General features: G+C 41.0%; 1 protein-coding gene across 2 annotated transcripts; it reads left to right on the top strand.

Moving 5' to 3' along the window:
• Nucleotides 1-3,035: 3,035 nt before the first annotated feature.
• On the top strand, nt 3,036-14,713 carry CCT8 (chaperonin containing TCP1 subunit 8). 2 transcript variants are annotated; one of them, XM_027744195.2, is made up of 16 exons: nt 3,036-3,142; nt 4,965-5,055; nt 5,659-5,738; nt 6,915-7,064; nt 7,329-7,509; nt 8,225-8,286; nt 8,970-9,107; nt 9,555-9,733; nt 10,681-10,747; nt 10,828-10,915; nt 11,021-11,136; nt 12,337-12,408; nt 12,583-12,747; nt 13,151-13,270; nt 13,704-13,802; nt 14,472-14,713. In XM_027744195.2, the coding sequence occupies exons 1-15, from the start codon at nt 3,083-3,085 to the stop codon at nt 13,794-13,796; spliced, it is 1,662 nt and encodes a 553-aa protein (XP_027599996.2). In that variant the 5' UTR covers nt 3,036-3,082; the 3' UTR covers nt 13,797-13,802; nt 14,472-14,713. The 2 variants fall into 2 exon arrangements, with proteins under 2 accessions (XP_027599996.2, XP_027599997.2); XM_027744196.2 differs by lacking the exon at nt 13,704-13,802 and having other exon boundaries at nt 14,472-14,707.
• Nucleotides 14,714-15,870: the final 1,157 nt, after the last annotated feature.

Genomic DNA, 15,870 nt, shown 5'->3' with positions numbered 1-15,870 from the left:
TTTAGTGGTATTCTGGCTTTAAAAAAGTAGCTAGCATAAGCTTCAATAAAAGCACTGGACAAAGAGGGCAGTTCCAGAAATAATAGCATTATAGAACGTTCTGGCTTGGAAGGGACCCACAAGGATCATCAAAGTCCAACTCCTAGTGCTTCACAGGACAGACACAAGAATCCCACCAGGTGCCTGAGAGAGCTGTCCAAATGCTTCTTGAATTCTGGAAGGCTTGGGGCTGTGACCACTTCCATGGGGAGCCTGTTCCAGTGCCCAACCACCATCCGAGTGAGGAGCCTTTTCCTAATATCCAACCTAGACCTCCCCTGACACAGCTTCATGCCGTTCCCTTGGGTCCTGTCACTAATCACTAAAGAGCATAGTGCCAGCCCCTCTGCTTCCCCTTGTGAGGAAGCTGTAGACTGCTGTGAGGTCTCCCCTGTCTTAGTTCTGGTCAGGGAAAGGTTAGTTTTTGCAGGAGGGGGCATGGCCAGGACCTGGAAATTATTCTATACTACCTTGCACCATTGCCAGAGGCAGGGTTAAGGGAATCTCTTCAGTAGAGAAGGGGTCTCTTTTAGTCAAGTAAGTGCGGTGGAGGGGGGCAGTTGGGTATTGTCTACTGTCAGGGGGTTTCTGTGTGAATCATTATTTCTTTTACCCTCTGTCATTAGTATTGTTGCTATTACTGTTTCCTTTCTTATCTCATTGCCGTTTTCAGTAAATTGTTCTTATCTCAACCTGTGATCTTTACCTTTTGTGCCTCCAGTTCTCCTCTCCAGCCTGCTGCAGGCAGACTGGGGGTGGAAGGTAGTGAGTAGTGCATGGTTTCAGTGGGAGCACTTAACTAGGGAGTACTATTCCTAAACCAGAACACCGCTCAGTCTCATCCTCTCCAGGCTTGAACAAGCCAAGTGATCTCAGCCGCTCATCATATGAGTCCCCCTCGAGACCCTTCACAGTCTTTGTAGCTGTCCTTTGGATGTTCTCTAACAGTTTTATATCCTTCCGATATTGTGGTGCCCAAAACTGCACACAGACTTGAGGTGAGGCCACCAAGCACAGAGTAGAGCAGGACAATGACCTCCTTTGACTGGCTGGTGATGATGTACGTAATACACCCCAGGACATGGTTTGTGCTCCTGGCTGCCAGGGCACTGCTGACTCATACTCAACTTGCCTTTGACTGGGACCCCCAGGTCCCTTTCCATGATGCTGCCTGCTCTCCAGCATCTCATTCCCCAGTCTGTCTGTAAATCCAGGGCTGTGACATCCCAGGTGCAGAATCTGCGCTTGCCTTTGTTAACCTTCATACAAATATCTGGAGACAGCATAAGACACAGAAACACTGCTGCCCTGTCTCCATCTCCCCTTGTGCCAGTGCAAAGTTTTGCACAGCTATGTAGTGAGCAGGAAAGCTGAAAGCTGGCCAGGCTGCTTTGGGGTTAGTCTTAATGCAGATCAGTTCCCTAATCTGATTCATCACATGGATGCACAGATATTTGGCAAGAGAAGATTTGAGAGAAGAGGAAGGAGAATGCAGAGGTGAGACAAACAGCCTTAGATGGGACTGGCTTTATGGCCACAGTCCCTGCTTAAAATAATGGACTTTGAGTGTAGAATTGCTGGGCAACACCAAATTCATGGCTGCAATATTATGAGCAGAAACACACATGGGTAAATTTAATTCTCCAAGCAAAACCAACTCTTAGGAATAATCCTAAACTGGTGAGAACTGGACAGCCAAAATGCTGAATGAGAAGAGTTGAGTCTTTCACCCCCAAGTTGCTTATTTTACTCGAGTGGAGTTGAGTTATTGAAAAGCACCATGCAATGCTGTGATAGTTACTACTGGCCTGAGTGAACTGACTTTGCTTTTTGCTGTAGTTCCAACATTACACAAGTTAAATTTTCTGTATATAACTCACTTCAGAGACTAATTAAATAACAGCATTTTAATTATCAAAGAGTCAGTAAGGGAATGTCAGCTTCCTAGTCTGATGAATGCTCACAATTGTCAGACAATAACAACCCTTGATTTAATTTCTGAGCTAACACTTACTAAGGTTCTGATGAAACAAGTGCTTTGGAGAGATCATCCCTGAAAAATCAGAGAATATAGGTCAGAAGTTATGGAAAGATAAATATTCAGCCTTTCATGTTATGGAAAGATTGTAATGAATGTAAACTTGAGAAGTGTTTTTAATAGTAAAATCCCATTTCTTTATTATCCTACATACTATTTGTTGCCTTGATTTGTGTAATAACACCGAGCACCCAGGCTTTCACAACTCTGAAGTAAATAATCAATGCCTCTCTCAAGTGTGTAATTATTGGCTTGTTGCACACCAGGTAATGAATTCGATTTTTGTGGACAACAATGGGGCAAGAGGGAATGGCTTCAAACTGAAAAGTAAGTAGGTTTATATCAGATATTAAGAAGAAAGTCTTTACTGTGAGGGTGGTCAGGCACTGGCACAGGTTGTCTAGAGAAGCTGTGGCTGCTCCATCCCTGGCAGTGTTCCAAGGTGAGGATGGATGGAGCTCTGAGCAACCTGGTCTAGTGGAAAGTGTCCCTGCCCACGGCAGGGGGGTTGGGACCAGGTGATCTTTAGGGTCCCTTCCCACTCAAACGGTCCTGTGGTTCTAGGATACTTATTTTTCGTATCTGTGCATTGCGCTTCCACTTGGACAAGTCAGATAAGAACTAGGCAAAACACTTGACTGGAATCTGCTCAGTTTTATGACCAGTGCTTGCCACTGGTGCCCAAGGAAGACTCTGCACTGCTTCTGGGACTTGTATTACAAAGTGTCCTGAGGAACGCCTTGGGAATGGTATGCTGAGCTCGACAAGGAAAGGAAGGCTCTGAGGGAGCCGGCCCCAGCCCTGTATTGGCGGGCGCGCCTTTCCCGACGCTCTTCCCGCTGCGGCGCCCACCGCCCCCGGGCGGCCCAAGGCCCACCTCCCTCCCTCCCTCCCTGCGCCCCTCCCGCGCTGAGGGGCGGAAGGACGGCCCGGCCCCGCCGCGCGCCTGCGCCGCCCCGCGCTCCCGCCGTGCCCTGCGCGCCGCGGCCCCGCAGCGGAGCGGAGATGGCGCTGCACGTCCCCAAGGCCCCGGGCTTTGCCCAGATGCTCAAGGAGGGGGCGAAGGTGAGATCATCTATGGATGGATGGATGGGTGAATGGATGGGTGAATGGAAGTTGGGTGGGTGCAGGAGGAGTCTCAGGGCGGTGGCGCGGGGAAGGCGCTGGAAGGCCGGCGGGGCCCGGCGGTACCACGTGCCCCGCGGGGCGGGGGCCCGGCGGTTCGCGCACTGCCCCCCGCCCGGCCCGGGCCCCCTCCGCGGTGGGGATGGGCTCCGGCCCGGGCCCGCGCTGCTGGAGGGTGGCGCCTGGCGCACGCAGCCTTCGAGAAAGCTCTGCCGGGCCCTTTCGAGCTGTGTGCCCCACTCGTGCCCGCGCGGTTTGGAGAGCTTTTACAGCAACATTCGGCCGGGCCCTGTCGTTGAAGCTGTTCAGAAGTGTCCGACTTGTTATAGAAACTGCTTGACTCTCCCTGTGTCTTTAAGAGAAGGACCTTTGTCAGCGCTGCAGATCAGTGCAATATTTTCCATATAATTCTTTTCCATAAATCCATATTCATTGTATTTCATGTTAGCATAATGGAGATTTTGGTGTTATGGAAGGACTGTGCCTTAATGAAGCAACAGCTTTCTTTGAAAAGAACAGAAAGCCAGCAGGTGTAGGTTTTTTTCTTCTTATTCACAGAATCAACCGAAGGCTTTGGATTGGAAGGGACCTTAAAGATCATTTAGCTTCCACCCCCCTGCCATTGGCAGGGATACCTTCCACTAGAGCAGGTTGCTCCAAATCCCATCCAACCTGGCCAGGAACATTTCTAGGGAAGGGGCATCCACAGCTTCTCTGGGCAACCTCACCATCCTCACAGGGAGGAATTTCTTCCTGATGTTTAATCTAAACCTGCTTTCTTTCAGTGTGAAGCCATTCTCCCTTGTCCTGTGGGAGGCCCTTGTGGAAAGTCCCTCTTTCCAAGCAAGGGACTTCTATTACAGGGAAAAAATATGAAAATTTCTGTTTGCTGGTACTTAATAGGAAGAAGAGTGAAGTTAGCAGTTCTGAAAGCCCTTTGTGTTTCTTTTTAGAATCGTTGGAGCCAAATAATGGCATATGTCAAGGGCAGGGGCAGAACAGGGAAACAAAGTGGCCTTACTGCTGGTTCACTAAAGGAGAATTCAAGGCCTAAACAGCAAGAGCTGTCTTCTTCTGCAAAACAAAGGAGTCAGCTGGCATTCTAAGATGTTTTTGTATTTAGAGAGTATACATTAGAGAGTACCTTTCTCTCTTATAGGCCACACAGTATGTTTTGTCCTACTCTTTCTTCTTTCTTAAGGCCCTTTCTGGGGATCCTGTCTTTTCTTAAGGTTTCAAAACTGAAGCCAGGCTGATCACAGCCTTAAACACAAATATTTTACTAATGATTCTTCTGAATTTTCAAAATGCACATGTTTGAACATAGAACTGAGTTAAATGATTTTTGTGGAATACAGAGCTGTGAATAAAGAAGCACGTACAAAAATCTCTGCTAACAAAAACCCCCTTACCCCTCTCCAGTCTTGTCTTGGTTGTTTTCTGTTTTCCTTTGTCATGTCACAAACTTTTTTGGAAGACTGAGGGGGTGCAAACTGTATTGAAAGTTGAGTCACTGTTCAGATTTTTAGTTCAGAAGCTTTTTGTGCCTGCTGAGCTGCCTAGTTGAGAAGGAGAAAAGTAGTTCTTTTCTCGCCGTCTTTGGGTAAGGTTTGGTTTCCATTTAAACTGTAAGTGACATCAATTTAAATGAATAAAAAATTTTCAGGGCCTCACTAGATTGATGCTGCTTTGATGAGAAGTTACTAACTCATGACTTTTTTTTTTGTGAGCCTAATTCTGATCAGATCATTTTTCTGTTTAGCATTATTCAGGACTAGAAGAAGCTGTCTATAGGAACATCCAGGCGTGCAAAGAACTTGCTCAGACCACCCGTACAGCTTATGGACCAAATGGTAAATAATTCCTAAAATTGTTGCCACTTTTTTGAGACAAATACTGTGTTTGGAGACTAAACATACCTTGACAAAGAAGCAGCTGTTTGTTTCTTGAGGAAACACACTGGAATTGCTGTAGAATTGTAAATATATCCTTGTGACTATACAAATCAGATTTTGTTTTGTTAGCTCTTGAGTTAAGTGCAGTGTATCTGCCTTTGCCGTGTTTTTGTAGCAGTTACTGTGTTCTCTTTGCTGCCCTACTGCCATATGAAAGAGCACAAAAACTAAAGGAAAGATGATAACATGACAGATAGTGAACTTAACCATAACCATGGCCAGTCAGATATACGAAAACAAACTGCATTCTCCTGGATTGGTTAATTAAATAACATGCTAGTATTTCTGAAGAGAGAACTGCTTATTCAGAAATTATTGGTTTTTCCCTCATGTAACATATTTCCAAGTGTTATTTGGAAAAATATTTTAAGTTCTTAAATTATAAATAGGGAGGGCCAACATTTTAATATGCAGGATATACCTGAAAGTTTTAAAACTGTCTGCGTAAAAAATATTTGCATAACGAATTATTTTTAATTTTTTTTTTGTTTCCCTCATTAGGAATGAACAAAATGGTTATCAATCATCTGGAGAAGCTTTTTGTAACAAATGATGCTGCTACTATCCTGAGAGAGCTGGAAGTAAGTTTTCTTGCCTCAGAAGATGTCAGCTGTGAACTGGTGTTTCTGTTCATGAGTTGCTATGATTCTGACTGTCAATAGGGAAATGCATGTCACTGTGGCAGATTATTTACATATGCCACTTTGTAAATAATTTACCTTTTTCACTGAATTTGAGATCCACAGTGAGGAATATAACTCTGTAAAGCAGCATTAAATAGTTGTAGGAGAAGCTTAATAATTCCCTACTTTTCCCCAAACCACTGTGTAGACTTAGAAGAGGGTATGTCTAGAAATACAGTGTTCTGGAAAAGTCTGAAGGAAATAGTTGTTGTTTGTTAGTCTCCCAGTGTTGTTGGTTGCCATGTTCTCCTGTCTGCTTAGAATCCATCAGGAGAATTTAAGAAGCTGTGGGTATAGCAGCATCCTCCTGTAAATACTGTGAAAGCATAAAAAGGCTGTTCTGTCCTAACTTTTCCTTGTACTATCAAATTCATATTTGTGACACAGCACAAATAATATTTTACTGAATTCTATACTTACTGACAGAAACTGTGTAAATATTAAGTATTTCCTTACTGAATGCGTTGTGTTAGTGTTCAGTATGAGTAGAATAACTGGAAGTCTCAGTTCTGTTTTTAAAAAATAATCTGCATACTAGTGACCTTATCTGATGAGTTTTGTATGTTACTTTCTGGTATAAAATGCCAACTGCTCTGATTTTATTCAAGAATACAGTGTTTTGTTGCATTTATTTGAAAGAAAGGGGAAGCAGCGCAATCTTTTAGCAGAAAAAAACCCCACTAAAATTAAGTTGTAATTTAGATGTCTACTTTGTTACACATGAATTCAGCCTGAAGATCTAAACTCTAGAGTGCTTTCTTGTTGCAGAGCTTAGTTGTGAAGCCACTGCATCCTGTAAAAATAGCACAGAACCAATATCAAAGATGTATGATTCATGTTGTAGGGGCAACGTTCAGTTCTCTGATTTTGTTTTAATATAAGTTTGTACTTTTTCTTATTAGGGAAGTCAACCAATTAAGGTAATCTGTGCTGCTTTCTTTTCCAATTTTGTGTGTTCTTAATATCTCTAGATACAATTTGAAATAAGGGAGCTTATACTGGATGTGCAGAAAAGCCTGGAGCTGCATTCTTAGGTGGGATGTTAGTAACCAAGATGTATACCTTCTTTTAAAGGTCCAGCATCCTGCAGCAAAAATGCTTGTTATGGCTTCCCACATGCAAGAACAAGAAGTTGGAGATGGAACAAATTTTGTCCTTGTTTTTGCTGGAGTTCTTCTGGAGTTAGCAGAAGACCTTCTGAGGATGGGGTTATCTGTCTCAGAGGCAAGTTGTATTGTTGTTGCAATTCACGTAGCTTGAATCTAGATTACCACTGGTCAGTATTTCTAGGTTGTAATATTGTGAGTCACCTGTTTTCTTATGAACTAATTTTTTTAGATAAAGATGTTTGAAGGAGAACTGTTTTGCTGCTTGTGATTGCTAGCTTCCCTTGAAAACTTCTGCATTCACTGATGTTCTATGACTGTTTGAAAAGGAGAGAAAAGCTGTATGAAGCCATGTAGTGAATATTTATTGTTTGATGCACAGGTGATTGAAGGATATGAAAAGGCTTGCAAGAAAGCCCTAGAAATTCTTCCAGACTTGGTGTGCTGTTCTGCAAAGAACCTTCGAGATGTTGAAGAAGTGGCATCTTTGTTGCACACTTCAGTGATGAGCAAACAATATGGCAATGAACGTTTCTTGGCAAAGCTTATTGCTCAGGCCTGTGGTAAGTGGACAAGAATAGATGTGTGCATGCATCTAAAAATCTGGGTAGGTTTGCTTATGGTCGTTACAGCTGCACGTAAGACAGAAAGTATGGTTAGTCTAACAGATTGGATTGGGTGGAATGCTTTAGCCTCTGAAATAGGGCTAACCTTTCTCCTGTTTAACTCTTCATTGGCATTGTGGCTCAGAAAAGGTTTGTGTTTCCCACTAAACGTTTATAGAAATAGCTTTGTGGTCTTTTTAATGCAGAAACCCCTCTTTCTCCCTCTTTTTTTATAATTAGGAAGATGTATTGGTCTTCAGATAAGCTGTTAGTAGTCTCAGCCACAGAACAATGGAAGCAAGACTGTAGTTCTGTTGAGTTGTTCTTTCCCTTTAGATTTCCAAGAAGCCTTCATGTTTAGTTCCAGTGTTTTCTCAAATATTTAGAGTCAGACTTTTCTCTTGAATGTACATGTATGAATCAATATTTGAACTCAGTTACTGAGCAGCTTGAATAAGTGTTGTTTATTGATTACTACATTGTAAAAAACCAAAGTTTCTGTTTCTCTTGATGCCAGTTGTTAGCGGGTGATAATTGTCTTGAATTTAGGTAGGCATCTTAAACCATTGAAATTTAGTACTTCTGAAAAATTCCAGGGATTTTTTATGATGCCGTTGCTCTACTTTATTCATTAAACAGCACGAATTAATTTTTTTTTTTTTTTCCCAAACAGTTTCCATTCTTCCTGATTCTGGTCATTTCAACGTTGATAATATCAGAGTGTGCAAAATTGTGGTAAGTTTGAAGTAGCTAGCTTTACTGTATTATTAACTGTACACAGTTTAATGAAGGTTAATCTCTGAACTTTGAAAGAGCCTTTTCTAATTTCTGTTGTGCTGTGGCATACATAGTAGATTTTGAAAATGGGTCTTTATTTTCCTTGTTTAGTGCCCAGTAGCAGCTTTCAGAAACAAAAATCATTGGTATTGAAAGTAATCTCAAATGGGGACAACGTAAGACAGTGTTTGTTGTTGCTGAATAAGCTAAAGTCTTTTTTCTTTAAGCTGCAATGATAACTTAGTGTGTTACATGCAAATGATTGTAAGATCTGCTTTTCATGCAGTGTAGTGCAGCATTCTGAAAATATGATGTTCCCTCATTTACAGAATCATAGAATCACAGAATGGTTTGGGTTGGGAGAGACCTTAAATCCATCTAGGCCTCTGCCATGGGCAGGGACACCTTCCAGTATCCCAGGTTGCTCCAAGCCCTGTCCAACCTGGGCTAAAACACTTCCAGGGATGGGGCAGCCACAGCTTCTCTGGCAACCTGCTCTAGTGCCTCACCACCTTCACATTAAAGTATTTCTTCCTAATATTTAATCTAAACCTACTCTCTTTCAGTTAAAAGCCATTCTCCCTTGCCCTATCGCTACATGCCCTTGTAAAAAGTCTCAAATTCCATTTATTTCCTTTCAGGGTGCTGGTATTTCTGCTTCCTCAGTACTGCATGGCATGGTTTTTAAAAAAGAAACTGAAGGAGATGTTACTTCTGTCAAAGATGCAAAAATAGCTGTGTATTCCTGCCCTTTTGATGGGATGATAACTGAAACTAAGGTATGTTGAAGCTCAAAATAAGTTACCTCTCTAAAAATAAGAGCACATAAACATAGACTTTAATATTTATATTCTTGACACTTGGTGATTGAGATATTTTGGTTAATATTGATTTATTAGTTTAAAAAAGTTCACAGAAAATGTTTGAACCTAATTTTGCTTCACAGGGTTTTTGAGACTGGGGAAGTAATGTTGGTTTTTTTGGGTTATTTGAGCCAAACTGCATGCTTGAATGTCTGAACCTCAAGGTTGTCTAGAAATACCAGAATTGCCCCTTTGGTTCTTTTTTTTTTGACTTGTTTTACTTTGTTGCCTATGAAAGGTATCAGTATTACAAAATAAGATGACTTGAGGTTTATGGATAGGTTGGGAGACAGAATGGTTTGTCAGAGACTTGTAGGCCTGTGGTTTAGTGCTGAGATGATAACGGTGTATGTGTTTCACTAGGGCACCGTCCTCATAAAGAATGCCGAGGAACTGATGAACTTCAGTAAAGGAGAAGAAAATCTTATGGATTTGCAAGTCAAAGCTATTGCTGACAGTGGTGCAAACGTAGTAGTAATGGGTGGCAAAGTGGCAGACATGGCTCTTCATTACGCCAATAAATACAACCTTATGTTAGTCAGGTAAGTACTAGAAGAGCATAAAAACGTTTGGTCTGCCAGATTTATGAAATGCACTCACCATCTTGTCGCTTAGCTCTCATACGAATTACCAAAAAAATACTGCGGATTAGTTGTTTTTCTAGTGAGTCAAAATCTGACCTACAATTTGGTTGTTTCACAGCTTAAGTTTCTTGGTAGAATTTCATCTCCGTATGACAGCTAATGGAGGAGTAATTTGTGTATAGGGTAGTTAATGTGCTTTAAGTGTTTCTATAGCACACTGAAATCAAGAACATCAAAATTTCTAGATCTAGTAAAGAGGGATGTGACCTCAAAGGCATGTGAGACTATTCCATAATGTTTTCTCCTCATCACAGTCTTCTTGTGATGATTTAGCAATGATGAGAATGTCTTCGTGCATCACTAATGTGTTTATAGATGGCAATTCTTAATAACTGTGTGTCTTTTTTCTATTCTGTTTGTCTTCTTACTTATAAATAAAGCATATTTGTAGATCCTCAAAATATAGTCTGCATAACATAAAGTCAGATTTACCAGCAGCAGCTCTCAACGTCTCACAAAAATAGGTGGTGCTTTGTTGAAAACTGTAAATTTATTGGCGGTGTCCAAAACATTTGCACTTCTGGAAATGGAATGTGGTTCTGTAATGTCTTGTATAACAAAGGATTATTACAGAGGCATTGTAAAGATCAATTCAAGTTTTTTGCATTAGAGGAGGAAGTTTGATAATTTCCATGTGTTTGAACCTCTTACTTGTTTTTAAATTCTTAGAAAATAGTCTTTGCACAGCATCACTGAAAGTAGATAATTATAACTCAAAAAAGTAGTTGAATGGATTTAATAACTTGATGCAGTAAATTTTGATGTTGTCACTGGTTTACAAAATGCTGTTGAGTTAAGAGAATATTCTTATGTATTAATGTTGTTCTGGAAACTTGTTTTTAAAGATTGAACTCCAAGTGGGATCTGAGGAGACTCTGCAAAACTGTTGGTGCAACAGCCCTACCCAGACTGGTATGGACTTTTCAAATGAGGAGCAGGAGGGTGAGAAGTGATGAGCAGTTTCACCTCTTAACTCTTGTTTTTCTTTCCAGACTCCCCCTACTCTTGAAGAAATGGGTCACTGCAGCAGTGTGTATTTATCAGAGGTTGGGGATACACAAGTTGTTGTGTTTAAGCATGGTATGTATGTTCTATAGAACTGCTAGCACTGCTCTTCTAGAAAGTGTGATGTTCATAAGTGTTTTATCTGTAAGAGTTAATTCAGTAATGCATATGTCTGAACAGAAAAGGAGGATGGTGCCATTTCCACTATCCTCATTCGTGGATCTACAGACAATCTGATGGATGACATAGAGAGAGCAGTGGACGATGGTGTCAATACTTTCAAAGTACTCACAAGGGTAAGTAGCGAGAACACGCAAGTTGTCAAAAGTGAGCAGTGGATCACTTTGAGGCAAGACTTGTGCCTGCTTTGTGCTCATTTGCTACAAAGGCTGTAGCAGGTATATATGTTACCTGCTTAGGAGCCTTTTGGAGTTGTAGAGAAGGCTGTGTTGTACTGAGGTGTAGAGAGCTCTCTAGAGAAGATTGCTGCCAACGCTGTTGTGAATATAGGATACATAAAAGGTGGTGCTCAGCATGTACTGCACTCATTTTTTCCAGTAGTGAGTGAGTGCTTGAAGGTAGATTAGTTTTGTCACTTTTTAATGACAGTCAGCTCTTTCTTGATTTACTCTCTAAATGTTTTGTAATGTTTTGTAATGAGACCAGGCACAGAAGAAAATCTAGATAGCTTTGTCATTCGGGATCAGGAGGAACTGCTTGGTTGCAGACTAAATTTCTAATTCATTTGTATGAAGACATGCTTCCTCCACATGATACAGATATGCTTTTATGGAAAGAACTCAGTCGTACAGGTTTTTTTTTTCTGAGCAGCTTTTGTGGACTTGGCTATTATTCTTTCTTTTTTTTTAGTACATAGGATGTTTCTGTATTTACTTGGAAAAAGGCATGCAAAAATTGTTAAAACTGTTGGATCCTTAATCTCCTGCACATACCAAGACATGCACATTAATTTAGAGCACAGAAACACTGTGCGTTTATGATTGTCTCCAGGAGTTTTCCTGGCTTACAATTTATGATGATTACTTTTTGGTTTAAAAGATCAGAGTTAATAGGTAAATGCCTAATTTAAAATGAAAGAAAACAGAAACTCCCAACACCTTTTGATACCTGTTGACATGTTAAACTTGGTGTACAGTGGATTGGCTTTCTGCATGATATTTCCCACCAAAATAATAGAAAAGATGAGAAAATCTAGGAATGCTATTATTAGTTAGCCAAGAGTTGAAATTGTTTAAAAAAAGCCAAACAATCCCAGACACAAACCCCACTGCATTATTATTTTGCTTTTTATAAAACGAATGAGTAAATTCTGTTAGGTTTCCCTTATAATGCACGTTTGTTTGGAAGCCGTTTCTTAATAAGTCTGTGTGGAATGAAGTTCTGTTGCACTCTTGATGGAGTATAAAAGTTCTGAAAAGTAAAAATTAATAGATGCTTCAAGCAAAAAAACTGTTTTGGTGTGGTCTTGTTCACAGGATAAACGTCTTGTTCCTGGAGGTGGTGCGACAGAGATCGAATTAGCCAAGCAGATCACATCTTACGGAGAGGTACAGCAAATGGGCTTCTTCACTTCTCATTTTTTCACATCTCTTACAAAAAATACAAAAATTACTTCATACAAACATATATATGTGTGTGTGAAGTAATAAAAAATGTAGGGGAAAATGCCATCCTGTCTTAAGGTTTTTGAAATGCTGACATGGTTTTCAACTTCACTTTAGTCCTGTCCTGGGCTTGACCAATATGCCATCAAGAAGTTTGCTGAGGCATTTGAATCCATTCCTCGAGCACTGGCAGAAAACTCCGGAGTAAAAGCTAATGAGGTCATCTCCAAACTTTATGCTGTGCATCAGGAAGGGAAGAAAAATGTTGGATTTGATATCGAGGTAAATAGTCTCTCATGTTACTTGGTGCCCTGCAGCGCAGGATTATATTTAAAAGTACTTCTATTGGAATGAAGTATTTATAGATTATTTTAAATCATTGGAAGCTCTGCATTGCACAGTCTGGAATAGTAACTTGTTAGAATTGAAATACTTTAGTGTTCTAATCAGCAAGCAGTTAAATTCAGCACAGTGTAGTGGCCCTGTAGGCCAGTAGGAGGTGAGGTGGGATACTGAACTAATGGGACTGCAAATAAGTCTTCAGTAATTATTGGTTTTGTCTTCCTGCCAATGGATTAGGAATGAAGGTTTTCTGAAGGGAGACGATGAGATCAGAGAAGTGATAATATCTTGCTAGGTAAAAGCCTGAGAAAGTTTTGAATGATGTTTTTCCCCCATCTGATAGGCTGAAGCTGCTGCAGTGAAGGATATGTTGGAAGCTGGTGTATTAGACACATATCTTGGAAAATTCTGGGGTATCAAGCTAGCTACAAATGCGGCAGTAACTGTCCTAAGGGTTGATCAGGTAAGCTTACAGTAATTTGGGTGCTGAACTGAAACCTTGCAGAACCCTCATGCAAAGCAGGTGAATCTTCTGGGAATGCAAGGTGTAAAAATTAATGGTACTTGAAAATGTGGTTTGTTTATTTCTTATAGTGAGGAAGTAATTTGTTCAAGAGCTTGTAATCTGGAATGGTGCTGCTTCTATGGCAGTGCTATTAATGTTTGTTAATTTTGAGTTTTTTTTTCTAAAGATTGGACAGTTGATACTTGTATTCAGAAAGTTGTCCTGACTTCTTTAGGAACAAGATGTCAGAGAAGAAACCTTCTCTCATGTATTGTTTTTACACGAAAATCCAATTTTTAGGAATAATAGAGGTTACAATCTTAATGATAAAAGTCTTTATTTATTTTGTGAAACTTTAGCAAAAATGTATTTGCATGTAAAATTTCTGTAGATTATTATGGCAAAAACAGCAGGCGGTCCAAAAGTCCCTAAGCAACAAGGACATTGGGATAAAGATGACTGGAAAGATGAGCCTGAAAAATAGTGTGCAGTAAGCTCTGTTTTCTCTAGCAGAGAGGTGTCTGTGTGTGAGTGCATGCCTGAGTTCATTGACCAGCACGTGGCAGGTTGTATCTTTGTTGATGACACATAACACTGCTGCCTTCTGCTGTGTGCTGATGGCTACACCCCGTGTTTGTGCCTTTGCAAATGAATTTTACTCCTAAACCCAAATTTTCATGGAAGGAATGACAAATGCAGTTTCAGTTTTACCTTACTTGTCACTATAGCAAGTGCAGAGAATGAGCCTTTAACATGGGAGGACTAATGGACTTCACAGTTTTAAAGTGTGATATTTAGATGTGATAATTCAGAACAATAGCTCTGATACTGCTGCTTTCTGTAGCGTGCATCCTGTAAACTAGTCTGTTGCCAGTCTGTTTAAGCACTCACTTTCTGTGGACTAACTGGTCTGAATTTGCATGCAGAAATGAGGTAAAATACCTTTTTTATTGTATCAGGATTCAGCTTCTGCCTTTTTCAAGAAAAAATAACTAAGTTGTGAGTATATTGATTAGATGGATAATAGTAATCACTGGCTTAGGCTCAGAGTAGGGAAACTGCATGAATTTAGTGAATGCTAACAGCATCAGTGGCTGTAAGAGTAGGGGAAGAGCTTGATTCTAACGTTAGTTTTTTCTACTTCTCTATTCTCTTCAAGATCATTATGGCAAAACCAGCTGGTGGCCCTAAACCTCCATCAGGAAAGAAAGACTGGGACGAAGACCAAAATGACTGAACAGTTTACCTGTATTTCTTAAGTGACGTGATTATGTGAGGTTTTTAATATCCCAGTTGGAACCTGTTGCAATGTTTTGCTTTTGCCTTTAAGTTATGAACAATGTACAACGGAGTGCAGAACTTCAAACACTTCAATAAACATACTCACTGTTAAAATGCTAACACTCATTTTATTTGGACCTAGCATGACTTGGTTGCTCCCAGTCCATGAATGTGTAGGATGACAGTGTGTGGGTGTGGTGAGCTGACCTTGACTGGCTGCCTGACACCCTCTCCCAATGAGGAAGGAGACAACTTCTCAGGCTCTGAGGTAAAGATTGGAGATCACATACCAGTGACTGTCACAGGCAAAACCGACTCAACATACAGGGACACCAAATGAGCGTGCTGCAGGGAGCTCATAATCTGTACTTGTTGCAGCTGTTTGTGCTCTTATTTGTGCTCCTTAGCCAATACTTTGAGTGTAAACAGTCAAATGAATATTGAAAGTGGGGCAGCAGGTCTGTGGTCCCTGCCACAGTAGCCCCTCTACTCTGCTCTCGTGAGACCCCCGCTGGCATATGGCTTACAGTTCTTGTGCCCCCAACATCAGAAGGGCATAGAACTGTTAAAGCAAGTCCAGATGAGGGTGACCACGTCAATAAGGGGACCAGAGAACCTCCTTTACGAAGAGGCTGAAAAAGCTGGGGCTGTTCAGCCTGGAGAAGGTTGCATGGAGACCTCATAGCAACCTTTCAGTCTGTGAAGGGCGCTATAGGAAGCCAGAGAGGAACTCTTCATCAGAAACTGTAGTGACAGGACAAGGGGGAATGGGTACAAACTAAAAGAGGGGAAATTTAGGTTAGATATATGGAAGAAATTCTTTACTGTGGAGGTGATGAGGCCCTTGAACAGGTTGTTCAGAGGAATGGATGCCCCATCCCTAGAAGTGTTCAAGGCCATGTTGGATGGGGCTTTCCAACACAAACCATTTTGTGATTCTGTGATTCATTTTTGTTACATGCATCTATATCCTCACCCTTTTAGAGTTGCCATGCTCTCAAAACAGGAGCTTGACAGCAGTGAACTGCATCACATTCTAATGACCTTAAAAATAAATGCTGAGCAGCACTAGCTGGCATGATACAGAGCGCTGGCATCTTTCAACTGAAGTCCCCTGTTAAGATTTGTCTTAGAAAGCAAACAAACAGCTTGTGTGTCTCCAAGTAGCTTGAAAGAAGAACTGCACTTGAAATTCAAGCCACTTCACTAATTAATCCTTTTATTACTTTTGCCAGTGCTACTCTGTCTCACAACCAGAAAGGAGTGGAAGGCTAAAT

Source organism: Pipra filicauda, unplaced genomic scaffold (genome assembly GCF_003945595.2).
Source record: "Pipra filicauda isolate LSUMZ 115617 unplaced genomic scaffold, ASM394559v2 scaffold171_size1565689_pilon, whole genome shotgun sequence".
Classification (NCBI taxonomy): Eukaryota; Metazoa; Chordata; class Aves; order Passeriformes; family Pipridae; genus Pipra; species Pipra filicauda.
The sequence above is the reverse complement of the archived record's forward strand: the minus strand, read 5'-3'. Positions and strand labels throughout refer to the sequence as shown.

What these genes read in the sequence shown, in the direction of transcription:
- CCT8 (XM_027744195.2), top strand. Translation starts at nt 3,083, where the DNA reads ATGGCGCTGCACGTCCCCAAGGCCCCGGGCTTTGCCCAGATGCTCAAG. An exon ending in CTATCCTGAGAGAGCTGGAA is followed by an intron (nt 5,739 to 6,914) that starts GTAAGTTTTCTT and finishes CTTCTTTTAAAG; the next exon opens with GTCCAGCATCCTGCAGCAAA. An exon ending in AGTTGTTGTGTTTAAGCATG is followed by an intron (nt 10,916 to 11,020) that starts GTATGTATGTTC and finishes ATGTCTGAACAG; the next exon opens with AAAAGGAGGATGGTGCCATT.